The sequence below is a fragment of the Ovis canadensis genome, chromosome 2 (genome assembly GCF_042477335.2).
Source record: "Ovis canadensis isolate MfBH-ARS-UI-01 breed Bighorn chromosome 2, ARS-UI_OviCan_v2, whole genome shotgun sequence".
In the NCBI taxonomy this organism is placed as follows: domain Eukaryota; kingdom Metazoa; phylum Chordata; class Mammalia; order Artiodactyla; family Bovidae; genus Ovis; species Ovis canadensis.
The window spans coordinates 139,375,615-139,391,715 of NC_091246.1; the positions used below are offsets into that span (position 1 = coordinate 139,375,615).

The following is a 16,101-nucleotide window of genomic DNA, read 5'->3' on the forward strand; positions in this document are numbered from 1 at the left end:
AGCCCCAGAAAGACGGTCCCTTGGTTTCTGGGGTCCATGGGCTCTGCCGGTTCTGCTGCAATGCTGACACTGGGTCCAGGGTCCAGAGTTCGCCGAGGCACTGGAAGCAGGCTGGGACAGGACCGCCGAGGGCTCCCCCGGGGTGGGGGTGGGGGGCAGCTGTGCTCTATGCTGCAGTCTGCCCAACCAAAGCGAAACGCAGAGGCACATCAGAGACCTCTCAGGTGGAAGGGCCATGGATTTTTAGAAGAGTATCCTTCCCAGAGATGGGGAAGAAGTCCCATACGGGTGATATTTTGAAAAGAGGCAGAGAAAGCAAGCACACAGTGTTCAGGGCCAGCATCTGGGCTCCATTTGATCAGGTAAGCATTTATTGGTAGGAAGCGGTAGCATTTACAACTGGTCCTCAGGCAGGAACCGGGAGGGCCTACACCCGCGGCCGCCCACGCGAGCCAAACCCTCCCAGGGAGAGTGCGGCTCCTCCAGTGCACTGAGAAGAAACCCCTGACCCACCGGAGGCCCTGGGCTCCTCTCTTGGCCTCATTCCAGATCTCAGTGGAGGGCCCACGGCCTCCCTGAGGAAAAGGGGCTTTCATAACCGGTGGGCAACACGGCCAGGGCTCGGCCCGGGCGGGCCTCCGCACCGTCGTCGCTGCCTTCGCTCTCGGAAATTGGGTGCGCTTGGCCCCCGCTTGAGCAGCGCTAAGCAGCGCTCGGGGCTAAACTACAGCACTTTTCAGAAATATAGGAGACATTTACACAGGAGAGGACTCCTCAAACCAGCGTGCACTCACAAAATATGGCATTTCCTAAGGAACCAACGGAACAGGAAAAGAGGGGAGCAGGATAGGGCAAAACCCCAAAGCCACTTGGTTTCTCCAACACATAAGCGAGCAAATACAGAGTCCCCCAAATTACCTCACAGAAACCAACCACAGAGTCACTTCTACATAAAATGGGGTGGGGGGAATGTCCGAATGGCTGGAGAAGTTCTGGAAATCAAGCACCCACAAAGAAAAAAACCCCACTGCCATTGCAAAGCAGAGCAGTCCTGCCAGCGCGCGCCGGGTCAGTCTCCCTTGGGGCATTTCTCCTTGCTCATCTTTTTCATTTTCATCCTACGATTCTGGAACCAGATTTTGACCTGTCTCTCTGTAAGGTTCAGAATCCTTGCCACCTCATAGCGCCGGTCCCGAGTGAGGTACATGTTGAACAGGAATTCCTTCTCCAGCTCAAGCGTCTGGTATTTGGTGTAGGGACAGCGCTTTTTCCGGGTGGAGCGAGCGTGGATCCAGTTTGCTGCGGGGTTGTCTATGAAGAGGGGGGTTTGAAGAAGGGGAGCGAGGGGCGGAGGGGAGGCAGGGAGAGACAACGGGGTGGGGGAGAGAAGAAATCGTTAAATTAATTTCACCAAGGATGGCAGCTTTTCACAACTTGGGGGGGAATTATCATAAAAAGCCTTAATGCCCGCGCTCTGTTTACCGTACAAACCGCGTGCCCAGGGTAGGTGGTTATGGGACGCTTTTTTTATGGATGCGTGTAGCTCGCCCAGGCTAGGGTAGGCGTCTAGACGTTTTTATAGGTTAGTAAAACTATCAGTTTTGCACATTCGAGCCTTACAGGTTTCAGCAATAAATCAGGGGGCAATTTCTTTTGCACTTACTTGGGTCAAGTTGCTGCTGCGGCGCCTGCGAATGCTGCTTCTCTTCCTCCTTCAGCGGACAGCCCGGGCTCGGGTGGTCGCTGCAAGCTGAGGGCTCCGATGAGCCGCCTGCCCCGGACCCGGATCCGATCCCCGCCCCGGGCCCGGTTCCCCCAGCCGCCGCCGCTGCCACCTTGTCCCGTAGGAACGAGTTGCATGAGAACTCGGGGCCGCCGCTCCCCTGGGACTCTCGGGCCGCGGAGCACTCAGTCCTTTTGGAGGAGGAAGACGAGGAAGTGGAGGAGGTGGAGGTGGTGGCGGCGGCGACGGCGGGGGTCGGGGCCGCTCCGCTTTCAGGCTTAATCCCGTAGTGGCGCCCGTTAGGTGGGCCGCTGGGGCCGGGGCTGGGACCGGGGCCCGGGCCACCGCCGCTACCGCCGCCGCCGCCGCCGCCCGCACCGCCCGGGAAGCCGGGCAGCGGCTCCATCCAGGAGCGCATGTAGCGGCCGGGCTCGGAGGCGGAAGCGGCCAGGGGCGGCGGGGGCACGTATGGGTGGTAAAGGCCGCTCATCGCCGCCGCCGCCGGGGGCTGGGCGGGCACCGCGGACCACGAGGCGGAGAACACGGCCGATTTGGGGGCAAAACTACACGAGGCGAACTCGGCGGCGGCGGCGGCCGGGCTGTCGGCCACACCTGCGGGCCTGCCCTGCGTGCCAGGCCCTGGAGGTCCGAAGCGTCCGGCGAACACCTCGTCTCCCTCATGGCCTATGAGCGAGTCCACGTAGTAGTTGCTGAGGGTGCCACTGGAGGACATTTTGAGGCGCCCCGCGCTCCCACCCAAGGTTACACTGCCCGCCGCGGCGCCGCTCCCCGCCGGCGCCCGAGCCGCCGACTAGTTCGCAGGCTGCAGCCTCCACCATTGGTCGCGCGGCCCACGTGATCATATTTACCAATACCAGGAGTAAATCAGTCCGCTAAACTGGGGGCTGCTGTGATTTAAAAAAAAAAAATCATCATCAACATAAGAGCAGCAATTAGAGCCCACGGGTCCCGGCCCGTGAGCCGAGCTCGGCCCGGCCTGACTCGGCCAACCCGGTGGCGACTGGGACCACGCGCCCCGACCGCGGCCGCAGGCGGCGCTGGGGACTATTTGTTCGCCTCTTCTTGCCGCCCTCGGTCTTGCAGTCCGGACTGGGGCTGCCTCCTCAAGCGTCTGGGCTCCGAGCTCCCGGCCGCGAGTTCTGGGCGCACCAAGCACTTGGCAGAGCCCAGAGCGGCCGGGGGCGGGGAGCGCGAGCCTGCGCGGCCGGAGGCAGGCCGGCCTTCCGAGGCGGCCCCCTGGCGCCCGAGGGGAGTTCTCCCGGTGCTTCTCTCCCGGCCCCAGCCCACCCCTGCCTACGCACACCCACACCCACACACGCTCTCTCACAGCTTGTCGTGTTGTTTAAAACAGGTGGAAGACCTCTGTAATGATATTATGCCTTTCAATAAAAATTTTATGAGGTGTATTTGATTATAGATTAATGTGTCCCTAATAAAACGGACGGATGGAGCAGCTCGAAAGGCCCCCCTCCCCCTGCCACACTCACACACGCCCGCGCTGACACACACCCCCGACGTGAGGCTGAGCACACGCTGGGGCCGGAGGGTTGAGCTGGGGCGGCCTGGCCCTCGGGCTGGGCGCGGCCGGCGGCCACCGCCCGGGCTCTGTCTGCCTTCGGAAGTGTCCGCAAGCTGGCAGTCAGCACTGCGCGGACCTTGGCGGCCAGGGTGCCTTGTCTTCTCCGGGACTTCTGGAAAGGTCCTGGAAGAGAACATGCCATAGGGCAGAACCCAAATGGCAGCGCAGGCCCGCACCCCGCTGCCGCCCCGACCCTGCCTCAAGAATGGCCATCGGAACAGCATTTCCCTGGGCCAGGCCGCTCCCCTTGGTTCGCACTTGGATGCCTCCAAGTGAATTCCAGAAATCTCTAAAAAATGCCCTGGTCCCTGGGCTACTCTTACGAATTCTTTTCTTTCTTTCTCTCTCTCCTCCCCACTTTTTTCCCCCCAGTCTCCAAAGGTAAGGCTAGGCAGCCTTGAATCTGAGGGAAATGCTCATTGTCACTCCCAAATCCATGGTACAAAGCCTCGGAAGCCCGGCTGGGAGCCGAGACAAAAAGAAGTCGGGCGTCGGCGACTGGAGGATATATTCCTCGCCCTACAAGTTGCCCAGAACACCCTTGCGGGGCTCCCAGCCCACCTTGAGCCCCTGAAAGGAAGGGGGGAAATGGCTACTTATGGTCTGATTGATTGCCTTTGCCAAAGGCTTTCTGATTTTATTCCAGAGGAGCTGCCTCTGCCTGTAGCCCAGACTTTCCTCTGAGACATGACCCCTTGTCAACAACGAATGGTGCTCCCCACATCGCTGGAGGTAAACTGAGAAGCTAAAATTGCCTTCCTTCTCCTGCCCAACCAGTGGAGGTCTGGGCAGATCTATTCCAGTGTTCCCAACCTGGCACTGATGCCATCCATCTTCCACCCTAGGAAATGGCTCCCCTAAAGCTTTCTCTCTTGGACCTGGAAAATAATCTCTGTTTTCGGCAGGAAGTTCAAAACTCTGAATAATTACTGAGTCTCCCAAGGACTCTTGGTAGAGGGTTTTAAGGCTGAGACCTCCTTAAAGAGATTGTTTTTAGAGGAAAAGGGGGGGGGAGCACAAAAAGGATTTGTCATTTTCATTTGTCCTTTGACAAATCCAATCCAAGGATTTGTCAAGGAAGCTGCTTGAGTCTACTGGAGACCTTTTGAAACCACAGTATAACCTGGGGTAACGAATTCTCTGTCAGCTCATCCCCTCAAGGCCTCTCCTCTTCTCCCTGCCAGGACTAGAAAAGGATGGACTCTCGTGGGCTGAGGATCCTGCAACCCATTAGTCAATCTATCTATCTATCCATCTATCTATATGCACACTCATACACCGAGAAAAGACAGCTGGAGTTTTCTGTGCCATGGTAACAACTGGAACATTGGACTTCATGGGAAGTCATGTTCATCTGCAAATTCTTTGGGTCACCTTTCGTACATTTTCTTGCCTCCCAGATACAATGGCTCCAACCAGCAGTTTGTAATTAAATGGAGGGAGAATTAACTGGTGAAAACCTTTCCTTCCTTTAATTTTTTTTTTTTCATGTAGGCCACCAAAAGGTAATGACTGAACATAAAATCCTTCCACAAGGAAACCAGGGCAAAGTGGGATGAGAAAACTCACTCATCCTTGGCTTCACTGTGGCCTGGCTATCTTGTGCTTGGGATAGGGGTAGGGATAAGAACAGGGGAGCAGAAATGGATCCGATGCATGCTAAGCTGCTGCTTGTCTTTGCTCCTGTAATGCAGGCCCCTCGGCTTCCAGGTGGGGCAAGACTGATTTCGACCTATTCCCTGACGATGGTACACCAGCTAGAAATCACCAAGACTCCACTGAAAGTATTAAAAATAACACAACCGAAACGAAAGAAAGGAAGACACACAAGTGGGGAGCTTCCAGGAAAATGCTGTTTGGGCACAGGTTTACTTACCAGGCTCAGGCTACAGGAAAGTTCACATCCACTGACAAATCAATTATGTTACTATCATGAGGGGAGGGGAAGACAGGACCCTCCTTCTTCCCAACTAGGAAAACAGCAGGCACAGCCTGGATTATCACTCCCCCACCACTGCCAAATTTCGGCACCAAAGGCCCCCTTCAGCTTTTCTCTCCCATATTCCTCCCCCTACTCTCTACCAGCCCCGCAACTGCCCCAAACAAGCAGTTTAACAGGAAGATGATCTCTCCAAAGTCTTTCATCTCCATCACAACATATTTCCATTTCAGAAAGCAGAGGGAGTGCACTCGTTTCCAGAGTTTATTGCATTATACATGCGACCAGAACATGCACAGAAAGGACAGGTTGCTGTTGTACTTCTACCAAACCACAGATGCACCACAAGGGAAAGGCTACAAGGCAAAGTCAGTCAATATTCCATCTCACCAAGGACAACTGCTAAACTCATTTGCAAAAAGATACATTGTAATGTGCTTTTTTAGTCCCCCTCCCCCCAAAGCTTGTGGGTTTTAATCTTTTTAAATATATATGTAATTTAAGTACTTTTAAGTACTGGATGTATTCAAAACGCCATGAGCTCATGGACTAACCACACACACAGACCTTTTGTGTTAGGAAAAACATGAAAAAGTCACATTGCTGGATGGACGAGTGGATTGATGGATGCTCTACAGTTCCAATAAGTTAAGAGCCAAATGAAAATGCGCAGTAATAGTTACCCTGCATTACGATGAAAAAAAAATAATAAATTACACGTGCTAGTTTTTTTAATATATATATATATATATACTCATAGGGATTACAGATCACTTGCAGCACGAACAGAATGACCCCAAAGTCACATTCTAGCAGGAAAAAAAAAATTTTTTCAAAAAACAAAGAGCATTGAAGGTTTTGTTTCCGCCTTCCCAGTCCTCCAGCACTCGGCCCTGGAACTCGGCGCCCGTCTCCGATCCTAGCCTCTGACAGGCCTCGGACCTAAGAGAAGGTGAGGTTGGCGGTCAGTTCTCGGATCCGGTTCTCTCGGCTCATCTTCTTGAGTTTCATTCGGCGGTTTTGAAACCAAATCTTGACCTGCCTGTCGGTGAGGTTAACGCTCTTACTGATCTCTAGGCGGCGCTCGCGGGTGAGGTACATATTGAACAAGAACTCTTTTTCTAATTCCAGCGTTTGGTGCTTAGTGTAAGGGCACCTCTTCTTTCTGCCACTCTTTGCAGTGAGCCAATTGCTGGTTGGAGTATCAGACTTGATTTCCTCTAACAAAATTAAAGGGAGAAGAAGAAAAAAAATCAAGAATTTTTTTTTTCTCTCAATCTGTTCAAATTTACCCTTGGCCATGACCCCGCTGGCAGCCAGGCCGCTTTGGGAAATGCTTGCATTAAACATTACTCACATGAGGCGGGCCCTGAAAGATATTTATAAATGATGCCAGGTTAGTTAAAGTACCCAAAATGACACAGATGGGTGGGTATTCTTGCTGTCTGTGTCAGCGTTCTCTCTCTCTACTTTTCTGACCTGCACAAAATATTAGTACAATAGTAAACTTTCAGGATCTCACCAGCAACGTTCTAAATGATCATCTCACAACAGGGCTCGAGTGGAAGAAGCAAACCACAGTCTGACAAGCCGACGAATCCCACTGCTGCCTCAGATCCCCAAACCTGCCACTTCTTCCCCACTTCTCCCAGGCAGGCGGGGAGCCCCACAGCCAGGCTTAGAGATACCAATTCTCTTTCAAAAGACACCAGAGGAACCGAGTACACCTCCGCCCTGCCTGGGCATCGTTTTATGCCCCAGAACTTCCTGAATTCTTGTGCTTTCTTGTTCCCACACAAAAGCATTCTCCCAGAAATGAGAAATGTAGCTCCTTGCTGTGGCCCAACTCTGAGCACTAGGGCAGAGGATCGGGGCAGAAAAGCCAGAGCCCCTGGCTCTCTGCCCTATCCAGCCCTAAGGCTGGCCCTGCCGGGTGGGCCATGCACATTCCATTCTCCCTCCCTTCTGCCTTTGCCCCCTTTGCAAAAGGACTGCAAAGCTTTCGGCACTTTCCCCAGACAAAGCCAAGGTTACCTATCCCCGCAGAGGCAGGGAGCCCTGTTCTCCGGCCCAAGCACCAACTGGTCCAGCCATCTCATTCCCCTTGCTGTCCCCAAGCTCGCAGGATGCGGGGTGCATACACTTGAACACGAACACGGTACCTTGGACCACCTTAAAATCATCATTGAGTGAAAGGCATGGCTGGGACTGCAAATCTGAGCGGGAGAAAGGAGGTTCTGGGCTGCGTTTACCAGCGGCAGGTCTCATTTGCGCTCTTTTGTTGCATTTCAGGTCTAGCTCAGGAAAAATAAACCCGGCAAGCCTTTCCTCTGCCCGGGCGCCATCAGCTTGGGGCCAGGACTAGCCAGGAGGGTCAGGGCAGCGCGGTAGAAGAGGAAACCATCTCGGGATTAAGACTGCCCCTCTAAAAGACGGGAGGAGAGGCACCTGCCAGTCGGGGCCCCAGGCTGCCGGTTCGGCACTGGGGACCCGGGTATTCCCTCTCTCTGCCGGTTCCGGGGCTGCGCGCCCCGCTGGGGTGACAACTCTGCTCATACCGACCTTTGCTTTCCTTCTCCTGTACTTCGGGACTGGACACGGAGACCTCTGCCAGGCAGCTCCTCTCTTCCGGAAGGCCGCCCTTGGCTTCAGGGCTCTCCACCTGGGAGACTTTGGTGGGCTCCTGGCCACTCGCTGGCTCGTTCATCTTCTTTTCCATCTGCAGCTGGGCGGCCGAGAGCTGCGGCTTGGCCGCGCCGCGAGGGTTGAGCTGGAGCATGACTGTGGAGCTGCCTTCGGGGCTGTTATTGTACTCTTGGGTTTTCCCGGTGGCGTAGGTCTGACTCAGTCTAAAATATCCAGGGACAGGAACCTCGGGGTTCTCAACGGGACAGGACTCAGGGACCAGCCTCTGGTACGAAGGGACCTCAGCAGAAATGAGTTTGTTGCGCTTATCAGAATACATGCAGCAATTGGATTCTTCCTTAATGTTGGTGGTGAAGGAGCAAGTGGGGACTTGCTGTGTAACAGGTTGCTCTATTCGACAAGATCTGTTCGGGTCTGTCCAACTGTCTACTTGAGGTATATAAGGATGCACATTCATACCCATATTTTGGTGGTTCACTTCTCTTTTGGCCAGAGACGGGAGCAGTCCACAGGTTTGCATTCCATAGGTCCCCATGTCTGCGCTAGGTGGTGGCATGTACATGCTGGCGCTGCTCGAATAAAAACTGTCACTCCTGCAGGCACTGATCAAGGAATCTACTAAAAAAGTATTAGCAGCAGGAGAGCTGTTGGGAAAGGACATTTTGGGGAGGAATTTGAAGAAGAGAGATTGTGTCCTTTGTAGGCTGACATCTCTAGGAAAACATTCCCCGTGTAATTGTGGATGCCTCTGCCGACCACATGACAACCAAGCCAATGAGATTTGAAAATGGCCTTGAGCCGCAGCCTCCTCGCAGGTCACGTGCTCCAGAGCCCGGCCAGCCGGCCGCGTAAGCGCGGACAACAGCGACATCTACTACGCGCCCGCGATAGTGCGCGCTGAAGACAACCGGCGCAGCGCTCTCCGCCGCCCGCCGGGCTCCCGGGGCTCGCTCTGCCCGCCCGCCCCACTCGCGTCCCCCACTCCAGCCTCTGGGCCCGCGGGCGGAAGGAAAGGCTCGGCCCGAGGGGTCTCCGGGAGGACACACGCGGGGAGGGACGCCCGGGCGCCGTGGCGCCAGCACACAGAAGCATTCCCCGCACACACCCAGGCAGAAGGCGCCCGAGAGGGCCGGGGCCAGGGCGGTGGGTGGGGGCCCAGCCTGGTTCATTTTGTCCCGGACAGCCTGGGAAGGTGAGTTGGACTCCCCAGACTCTGAGACATCCCACCCCATCCTGAGTCCACAGGAAAGAGCTCTGGCGCCTTAGACGCGTCAAGATATCCTGGGGAGTGGAGTCGAGAAGGGCCGCGAGGGCCGAGAGGCCACGCAGCTGACCGGCCCCGCGGAGCCCCGAGGACCGGCCCGGCCCCGGCACTGTCCTCTGCCTCGGCCCGCCAGCCCGCCCCAGCTCCCGGCGCCTCTGCGCCCCGGTGGGCTACTCGAGCCTTCGGCTCTTCAGGGAACCACACCCCGACCTCTGCGGGCCGGGCCGCTGGGAGCTTTCAGCCTGGAGACAGTCCCTCGCCAGCAGCGCGGCATCCGCGAAAGCGTCCCCCTATCCCCGGTTCTCAGCGGAAGAACTAAACCAACTAAACCGAGGTTTCCCTCCCCACACGCCCTGAAAATAGAGGGCAAAGAGGAAGGAAGGAAGAAGAGAGAAAAGAATGTTTTCTAGGAAGGGGAAACTCTCACCCTCTGACTCCAGAAGTTTTAGAAAACTGACTGGGCCAAGCAGGAGAGAGTGATGCAAAGGTGTCATATGGTTCTTCTGCAAAGAAAAATGTTTTCCTTTTATGGATTTTGTAAAAGCATTGGTTTTTGACAAGTGCAAGGTACAAAAGGTTGTGGAATTTATTAATACATATTAAGAAGAATCAGGGCGATCAATAAAATTCTCATCTACATTCTTGGGCTACTTGGTAATTTTCTTGCTTCTGAAGGTTTTTAAAGAGTTATACCCGCTGTTGCCACACACGGGAAGATATTTTATTAACAAATCAATCGAGACTTTGTAAAGGATAAGATTAATAGTTAAGATTTAGCATAATGGCGTTCGCTTTATGAATTATTGAAAATTATACTATTGATTTTTCCCCCTCGCTACTAACCAAGAAGGTCAATTTTTGTTTTAACACAAATTGTCAAATATTAAAAGCCATACTTTTGTCAGAAGTTGAGTTTTACAGTTTGGGGCAATTCCTAAAATTATTTGAGAAGGTTCTGTTTGGATAAGGGAAGGGAGGGAAAAAAGGAGGTGATAGAACCTTAGTCTTCTGTTTCCTTTGGTGAGGGAAAGTTCTATAAAAAGGATTTGGTCTGGGGTTGTGGTCGACCTCATTAAAAGAACAACCACCATCACCACCATGGAAACTCAGAGTTTTATGAGAAACTTCTTCAACAACTTCCTCCCTCGTTCTCTGTTGCAGGCGGTGAGCAGTCCTTCGGAAGCCGCGGCCTCGGGGCAGCAGCAGGGAGCTTTAAACTTGATTTCCAAAGGTTTGCCTTGGGTGAGGGGCCCGGCCAGGGCACTGGAGCCGTTCTCAGGCTTCCTGGATCCCCTTTCCTGCATCCGAGAGAGGAGAAGGGCCCCGGAAACTCTGATCGTAAACCAGTTCTCTGTCTGGGGAGGCGTCCGTGTTTTCTTCTCCCCACACTCCTGTCACGGGGGCGGGCCTTGGATTTCAGGCCCAGAGACTGAACTTGTGGGCAAACTGGGTTTCTGCCTTGCCTTTTGTTTTTTGGGGGAGCCCGATGCTCAGCCTGCTGGAGCCTGCTCGCTCCTTCACAAAAACCTTTTCCAGCAAACCCTTTGTCCACCCCTCCCCAAAAAGAATCTCCCCTGGCCTGGTGGAAAAAGTCGATGGACATTATTTTCGGCCTTGGGACCGCTTCGGCTGTCCCCTCACAGTGCCCTCGCCCAAACAATAACCCCTTTTAAAAAAACTCCTCAGTGGCAATGAGACAGACCTTTTAAACCTTTACGCAGCTGTTCAAATACAACATCATTGTCAGGTTAAAAGCCTGGCGCCTCTAACTGCTCCGGCTGCGGGATGCCGGCTAAGGAAGCGGAGGTTTAAACATTACCTTCGGTAGGGGTGGCTGTTTTTAGACTTGGGGGTGGGGAAGTGAGGAAGGCAGGGGAAAAAACCCAACTTTTGACTCAAGTCTGCTAAGGTCCTATTCAAAGCTAACAGCCACGGACTAGCACCCCGAAAATTGCCTTCTCTCAAGGCGGAGATCATGATCTCAGCCACAGCTAAGCGTGCCCAGGGCTGGACAAAGTGCCCGCTGCACACGCTCTCGGCAGGCGCCCTGACGCCAGCCTGGCGCTCCACCACTGTCCTCCCTTTGCATGTCGGCCAAGGGAGCTGCCCGGAACTCCGCTGTCCAGGTCTCCCTATCCCACAAGAGAGGCAAGAGTGTTCAATCTAATCGCAAATTTTATGCCCATCAAATGTCCTTTCATAATCTTTATTTATACATGAAGAAAACATCCAAGCTAAAAACCAGCAATTCCTCACCGAAGGGGTATATCTGCCATTAACCAGGACCTCTGCCTCCTGAATTTGGGGAGCCTTTCTGTTTCAGCTCCCTGCGCCTTCAGGCTCAGTCACTCCCACACTGGATTTGGTTTTAAATAGGTCATCGTCACTCACTGGAGGGGTGTATCAGAGACACATTTTGAATCTATTATCACAAAATTCTATTTATTCTTTTTCAAATTTTTATCTTCAGACCAGCTCTTTGAGGCCAGAAATTGCCAATATTTTGGAGGGATTTTATTATAAAAATCAAGCAAAATAGAAACAATACAAGGAAGAGAATGATCTGAACCTGGGAGGATGGAAACTTTGCTTAAGACCCTAAGGCTAAGATAAAGCAAATGGAATGAAAAGGCTGGGTTTTCAAGGCCAGGCTTTATTTTGCTTACAAGTATTTAATGTAGCTACATAGCTGCTGTTTTCGATCATCTTTAGATCAGTTGGAGCAGTTACCATTAATAATAAATCAATATTGTACCATAAAGGAGATGAATATCCAGTTGTATCAAGACATCTTTCTCCCTGGCACAGTTCTTTCCAGAGAAAAATTAAAAGGGTCGCTTCAGCAAGAAATTAGCATTTGTAATCAAGAAGTGACTTGCATCTGCTCTTCCTGTCACCGGGAAGAAGGGCAGCGGCCCTGGGCCTGGGTGGACCTGGGGATCCACTGATTTTAGGCCCTGAGTGACCTCTCAGAGATGTGCCACTTTTGGGGGGCAGAGTGGATGGGCACAAATTTTAAAAGCTGCTTCCTCCAAGAACTCTTCTGGGTTGCACCGTGCACCTCCCAGCCAATGTGTAAAGAACTCAAAAGGGCAACCGGGGTGGCCAGGGAAGCCGCTACCAATGCAAAGACGGGTCTAGGGAGACACTGCAAAAGGACCAGCAGCCTAGGAGCCTCCTCCCTTTGCAGACACAAAAGACTCCTACTTCTCCCAATCTCCCTTCCCTTCAAGCTCTGAGACCTCAGTGACTCAAGATGTTGGGGCCATGCTCCATGAGCCCCACATGCCCTGAATGGTCCCAGAAAGGTCAGGTCTGCAGCCTGGAGAAGTCCTGGTTCAATTCACCAATCCCCCGGTCTTTTTTAGACTCAACTTGGGCGCTGCCGAGAGGAAAGGGACTACAGATTGCGGAGCACTCGTGGTCTAGGAGAGGCTGCCAGCCAAGGCCAAGGGGCCCTCCAAGGCCACAAGCGCCCCCGCTGGAGCTGGCTAAAGAGGGACACAACGACATTTGGGGAGGAGGACTCTCACCCCACTTGGACTGAGGCCCAGGTTAGGCCCCGGGAAATGTCGATTCACAATAGCTAAGCTGGACCCACAGTCAGACAGGCAGGAGCCAGGGTGCCCGTGGGGAACATCAATGCCTCTGGCTGGCGCCTCCCATGGGGTGGAGAGACTCATGGCCCCCAGCCTCCACTGAAGCCGATGCCAGCTTCCAGGGGTGGACCCAGAATCTTTAGTCCGGGGCCTGGAGGGAGGGGGCAAAGACAGCGAAGTTGAGGAGGTCCTCACTAATTCCGGGGTTGCCTGTGCTTTACAATGAACTTCAGGAAAGAAGGGACCGCCACCCTTCATTTTGGAACTTCTCTTTCAGTCCTTGGATGGTGGCACAGGCCCTCCGCAATGTCAGGGGCTTTCGGGGTGGGAATGGGGTTGAGGAGAGCATACGGAAAGAAAACTGCTTTCAGGAGCTTATGCCAAAATCAAACTCCACGCTCAAGGCCAGCAGACAGCTGGGAAGGGTGGCCAGGGTTCTGTCAAAAGCAAAGCCCCGTTTGCTTCAAATGCATACACCATTCCACGACACCTTGAAGTACAAACGTTCCCCGGGGCTGTCTACTGCTCCCCGCCGCCACACTAGCTCAGTATGGCCGGGAGCCCTAACTCAGTTCTGCCTGCGCCTCCCGGTCACTACCGGTCACTACCGGTAGCCCCGACCGCCAGGCACTACCGGGGGTGGGGGTGGGGGTCCCTGGCGCAGAACGACCCGCTAGGTCTCGACGCGTCTCATTTTTCTGAGACCACACTCAGCTAAGTTGCCGGCGCCCTTATCTGTCTTAAACAAAAGCCTTTTAATCACCCCAGGCGGTCGGAGAGCGTGCAAGGCGGACGCGGTTTTAGGCAGGGGTGGTCCTACCTTCCTATCGCTCGCAAACCAAGAAAATTTATTTCCATAATTTAACTTGCAGTGGCATGGCTTATTTTTTTGAAATGCACACATTTGTCTTTTAAAAACCTCTCTTCGACACCACCAGGTTATACCGAAGTATTCTTTACAACAGCTTTATCTATAAGAAGACAACGATTAGGTGATCTCTTATTTCAGGAATCTGCTCGCGTTCCTCTGTCTTTATACAACTTCCCAACCTCATGGCTGCTGAGAACAAACAATCAGCAAGCAAACACCTTAGCGGTTTCTAGCCGGTTAAGATTGCATATTAGAATCCAGTATCCGAAAGATACGGTACCGCGGCCTCTCCGACAAATGAGGCTTCTGGAACGTGAGCACGCCCCCGTGTGGCTCTCCAAGGCCATGCAAACGCGAAATGGTATCTCTAGGTTCGGCTTGACTAAGGTGGTGCACATACAAGCTGCTACATTTAGACACAGCATTTAAAAAAGAACAAGCCAGCGAGCAAGAGAGAGAGAGATGGAGAGAGAAGAAAATAAACCAGTTTTAGCCTCCTGGAATGATCACATTACTAGGGCACTGACATTGTAACGGATGCCTAGGATTCCAAACAAAGGAGTCCCCTTCTGAACGAAATTGTTCAATTGTAGGCTTTGTTTCTATCGCATCCTTAACCAAACGTTGAGGGACGCTTTTGGAAACAATATAAATATATTTTCTCTTGTTCCATATCATAGAAAGTACAGTAACTTATTTGACAGGGTGACTTCTTTTTTTTTTTCCCAAATATAACGAAGTAAGTCTGTAATAGAACTTTCTTTTTCAAATGCCTACTTTCAAAATCGCGTTTCTTCATTAGAGCTAATGGACTGTTATCTATGACTCCCCCCGGCCCCAGCAAAAAAAAAAAAAAAAAAACAAAAACAACCAGCACTTCCTAGCTGTAGTAAAAGCATGCTGGTAGACATTTTAATATAACCAGTATTTTTAAAAGAAGTCAATTGGTACTGAATTACACAAATGTTTGAAGGGAAATTAAGGTTATTGATCCTGAAATTAGGAATTTGCTTAGATTTATGGGGAGCCCTCGATATGATTCTGTGTGGTCATAAATGTGTGTGGGGCTCTGGATGTGTGTGAGCATGTGTGTGTGAGAGTGGGTGGTAGTTGAATATCACAGAAGAACCTTAAGGCGCCTAATTATTCAGAAAGGTTAAAGGTGATGACCTTGACATTTTGGAAGTTCAAAGGCATACACTTATGCACTTATGTTTTTCCTTCCTTCCAAAAGCTTTGATAATTAAAAAAAATTCTGCATTTGGAAATGCATGCCTCCTTGGAAGATGCATGGGGTGCTGTATAGCTCATGGATTTATTTTTTGACTTTGGACTTATGAGAGGTTAAGAGTCATAAGATTCACTTTACTCTTTTCAGAGAAAGAGAAGCTTTTCTCACTCTTCCAGTTTATGGCACATTGCGGAAATCTCTTTTGGGCCCACCAGAAGGTGTATAATATAACCCAATTAAGCTGTTTAGAACTTTGGCTTTTATGGTGTTGTCTAGACAGTTCAAGGTTTTGTAAACAGCCTGGCCTGGCCCTGCAACATAAAGTGCGATGCAGCCTCCACCACATTCTTTAACTTGAATCGGTATTTGCTGTGAGAAGTGGTCTGCAGTCCTGGGCCCTATTTCCAAGGCGGGGCAGTGAGGGAGACCTTCTCTGCTCCAGGTCCCTGTGACACCAGCAAGGACCCAGGCCCTCTCCACCCCTGATACCGTCCCTTTAGAAAATTAGTTTTGTTTCAATGAAAGGTTCTAGTTTTTATTTCTTCTTTTAAGGGACCCTGACTCCTTGACATCTTATTAAGAGTGAATTTGGATCTCCTACCCAGTTTTTTTTTTTTTTTAAGGAATTCCAAGTTTACTACCCTGGGTGTAGGATAGGGTGAGGTGGGCAAGGAGACTTGTTTCTTAGGTCCTGCTGTCCCAGCCTCATTGCCTGGATAAGGCAGCACCAGCATGGCTGGGTCACATCTTCAATTCAGAAAGTCATCTCTAAAGTGATTTTTAATGCCAGTGTAGCTTAGAAGGGATAGGAGAGAACAAGTCTTATCTTAGCGGGATTATAAAGCTTTTCACTTGATTTTCAGTTGCTTGGGGGAGAAGGTTCTGGCCACAAAAATATCCTAATCAGGCACTAAACTTCTTCAAAGAGGAAAATTCATACAGTGTACTGAAGCTATAACCTTCATTTTACTAGAAACCATTTATTCACACAAAAGACAGTGACTCATGCCTTGATACGATAGACCAAAGGTACATTTCCCAGAGTTTAAATAATCTGCATTCACCAAGGGGAAAAGATGCAGTCCCTTAAACTCAGAACAAAAACAAGTGCCTTCCAGCCCCTCGGCCTAACTCTCTACAGATCCCACAGCGTCCCCACGGGAGCTCAGAGAGAGGGAAGAACAACAGCACATTGGCGGTAAAATTGTAAAGGGACGTTTGCATTTAC

The 16,101-nt window shown here is 51.9% G+C and overlaps 2 protein-coding genes across 2 annotated transcripts; both read right to left on the bottom strand.

The window, feature by feature from the left end:
• Positions 1-342: 342 nt before the first annotated feature.
• On the bottom strand, positions 343-2,912 carry HOXD9 (homeobox D9). Its single transcript, XM_069574290.1, has 2 exons — positions 1,664-2,912; positions 343-1,311 (listed from the first exon to the last, which is right to left on the bottom strand). The coding sequence occupies exons 1-2, from the start codon at positions 2,454-2,456 to the stop codon at positions 1,070-1,072; spliced, it is 1,035 nt and encodes a 344-aa protein (XP_069430391.1). The 5' UTR covers positions 2,457-2,912; the 3' UTR covers positions 343-1,069.
• A 2,597-nt stretch (positions 2,913-5,509) lies between these two features.
• On the bottom strand, positions 5,510-8,844 carry HOXD10 (homeobox D10). The gene is made up of 2 exons (XM_069574289.1): positions 7,825-8,844; positions 5,510-6,482 (listed from the first exon to the last, which is right to left on the bottom strand). Exons 1-2 carry the CDS (start codon positions 8,777-8,779, stop codon positions 6,205-6,207), a joined length of 1,233 nt encoding a protein of 410 aa, XP_069430390.1. The 5' UTR covers positions 8,780-8,844; the 3' UTR covers positions 5,510-6,204.
• Between the last annotated feature and the right edge of the window lie 7,257 nt (positions 8,845-16,101).